This window comes from Bidens hawaiensis, unplaced genomic scaffold (assembly GCF_021521415.1).
Source record: "Bidens hawaiensis isolate Kalapana, Puna unplaced genomic scaffold, B.hawaiensis_p1.1 tig00021500_1, whole genome shotgun sequence".
NCBI lineage: Eukaryota > Viridiplantae > Streptophyta > Magnoliopsida > Asterales > Asteraceae > Bidens > Bidens hawaiensis.
Window position 1 is genome coordinate 323,222 of NW_027493337.1, and position 2,691 is coordinate 325,912.

The 2,691-nt window shown below is 33.3% G+C and overlaps 1 protein-coding gene across 1 annotated transcript; it reads left to right on the forward strand.

The window, feature by feature from the left end:
- Positions 1-526: 526 nt before the first annotated feature.
- On the forward strand, positions 527-2,372 carry LOC143563581 (cytochrome c). Its single transcript, XM_077051088.1, has 3 exons — positions 527-686; positions 1,931-2,064; positions 2,192-2,372. The coding sequence occupies exons 1-3, from the start codon at positions 575-577 to the stop codon at positions 2,282-2,284; spliced, it is 339 nt and encodes a 112-aa protein (XP_076907203.1). The 5' UTR covers positions 527-574; the 3' UTR covers positions 2,285-2,372.
- The last annotated feature ends 319 nt before the right edge of the window (positions 2,373-2,691 follow it).

Genomic DNA, 2,691 nt, shown 5'->3' on the forward strand with positions numbered 1-2,691 from the left:
TCACATGATATATTCAAGATCCAAACTGGGACGAACATCCCATTTCCCCAAAATAAAATCGCCAATCATACTATTTGAATCTTAAATCAAAACACACCCAAAATGTTTTGATTTTAATGGTTTGATCTTTTTCTTTTGTATACAAACACCAAACCTCTAATCTATGGCAGATCTGAGTATAGGTCAGTGGCACATAGATACCCTCTACTTTATTAGCGAAGCACAATTTTATGTTTCATATATCCTAAAAGTTTAAGACCATCACTTTCCTATTTAAAAACATTGTTTTGTTTTCCTTAACAAATAACATAGTGTTTTTGGTTAAAAGTAACGGGGAAAAATAAAAATACAAATTGAAGTTTAGAATATGAAAACAAATGCTTTCTGGTAGGAATATGTCCTGTGAAGGGCCATTCCAACGACCAATAAAAGATATCCACGTGTACATACGCAGCTTGACCCGTATTCTCATTCAACATTTTACATAATAAAAGCCACCTTGGTCCTCTTTCCAAAAGCCCTATCTGTCCAATTACTTTTGTTAAAAAACTTCAATCGGCGAATCCATCTGCAAATGGCGTCTTTCGCGGAGGCTCCAGCTGGAAATGCCACCGCCGGCGAGAAGATCTTCAAGACCAAGTGCGCTCAATGTCACACCGTCGAGAAAGGCGCCGGCCACAAACAAGGTCTCCTATTCATTTCCGATTATTTAGATCTGATGACTTTGAATCTATTATTATGATCCTGTACATGAAATACGTGCTATAGATCTAGATTCGTTGTTTCGTTTGATTTGAGGTGATTTGGTTTATGCGTTGAATCTGATTGATTTGTGATTTTGTTTGAAAGTAAACGGTTACGTTTATTCGTTAGGTTACGTTACAGATTTGTAAAACACCAACGATTAGGTCTTGTGACGGATCTAGGGTTCTTTTGCGTGGTACAGATTTTTTATTTAGATTTAGTATTTTATTGGAAAATTAATAGTGTTTTGTGTTATAAAGGGACAGATTTAACGAAATTATTGACGCGTGTTCTTGTTGTTTTCAACAACATCAAGCTTTTTAAAATTATAAGCTGTAGCTTTTTAAATCTGTATGCTATTGAATTTTTTTTGTTTAAGCTAATTTGTAAAGAAGTTAGAAAGTAGTTTGTAGAAGAAGCTGTGCTAACGGGTTCTATTTCATATAAAAGTGTGACTTGATTCTGATTTTAAGCCGTGCTAGCTGGTTTTATTTGCAACTTTTATCAAAAAGTTTATAGAAATGGAATTAGTAAATTTGTTTTACAAATTCTGTTGAACTTATAATCTTGTAAGTTTTGATTTTGCATTCTTTAGTCTTTACAATGTTTGCTTGTGATAGTTGCAAGTTTCACCTGGTAGAAGTTTACTTTTGTGTATTGATTAACCATTTCAGATTTTCGGGTTTTAATTTGAGTTATCAAAACCGATCATTTTATTTGAAAGACAATATTAAAGTAACTTGACTGCCCTTTTCAAAGAGAAAGGGTTAATGCTGTATATTTAAGAGTATTTAGTCAGCTATTATATATATAGTGATTTAGACCAGCATTTTTTTATTGTCTTTGACTTCACTTTTTAATAGATGCCAGCATATGCGTTGGATCAATTTGTGTTTGTTGTGTGCCTTTCGATAATTCGTATGTTAAATTGTGTATGTAATGATATGTTTGAGCTTTGATCTTTCATTTGATTGCAGCTTTTTTCATATGTTTCAAACATATATGAATATACAATGCAAAAATGTTATGTTTCTATGTTAGGTATTTGTTTTCAGAACCACCAGCTGGCATGTATGATATAAGTTTTGCCAAACATGTGATTCACTTTTTTTAATCTTAGTCTTTCTGGGTGTAAAAACGTAACAAGGTTAAGATCATAGGTTATAATCTGTTATGAAATTTGCAGGACCTAACCTAAATGGGCTATTTGGAAGGCAATCTGGAACTACTGCTGGTTATTCGTACTCTGCTGGTAACAAGAACAAGGCAGTTATCTGGGAGGAAAACACACTGTATGACTACTTGTTGAACCCTAAGAAGGTATGGTTTACATTATTTTCCGATATGTATGATTTTAGAAGACCCTATGAATCAAATCAAATAAAAAATTGTTTTTTATTCCTTTGTTTTATGCTTTGCTAAATTGGTATATGTTTGTTTAATGCAGTATATCCCTGGAACAAAGATGGTTTTCCCTGGACTGAAAAAGCCACAGGAGCGTGCAGATCTCATTGCATACCTGAAGGCATCCACAGCGTAATTTTTTCAATTACGTGTTTTAACACCATTTTGAAGATCTCTTGATGATTTCTGTTATTAGGAGACTATGGATTATATTTTGATTAATAAGTGGAGGACATGCATCAAATTTTATTACTCCATTTTTGTTTTTTTCAAATGGCAAGTGCCTTATTCATTAGACGGAATTTACAATGCGTCTGAAGTGATATGTTTTACACATTATATGCTTGTTTGGTTGCTTTTTTCTTCTCGCTTATTGGTCAAGTTTTATTTTGTTTTTTACCTTGTAAAATACGGAGTAACTAGTAAATGTACATGTGCTTTGCTGAGGGTGCGTAAAACCATGTTCAGTGACTTTTTGCGGGTACGCAAAACCATGTTTAGTGGCTTTAGCTTTTCTCGATCCTTTGTGTTTTTGTAACATGA

Bases quoted from the DNA above. Each gene is read 5' to 3' on its own strand.
- LOC143563581 (XM_077051088.1), top strand. From the start codon at position 575: ATGGCGTCTTTCGCGGAGGCTCCAGCTGGAAATGCCACCGCCGGCGAG. The intron at 687-1,930 runs GTCTCCTATTCA...TGAAATTTGCAG, and splicing joins AGGCGCCGGCCACAAACAAG to GACCTAACCTAAATGGGCTA. The intron at 2,065-2,191 runs GTATGGTTTACA...TGTTTAATGCAG, and splicing joins ACTTGTTGAACCCTAAGAAG to TATATCCCTGGAACAAAGAT.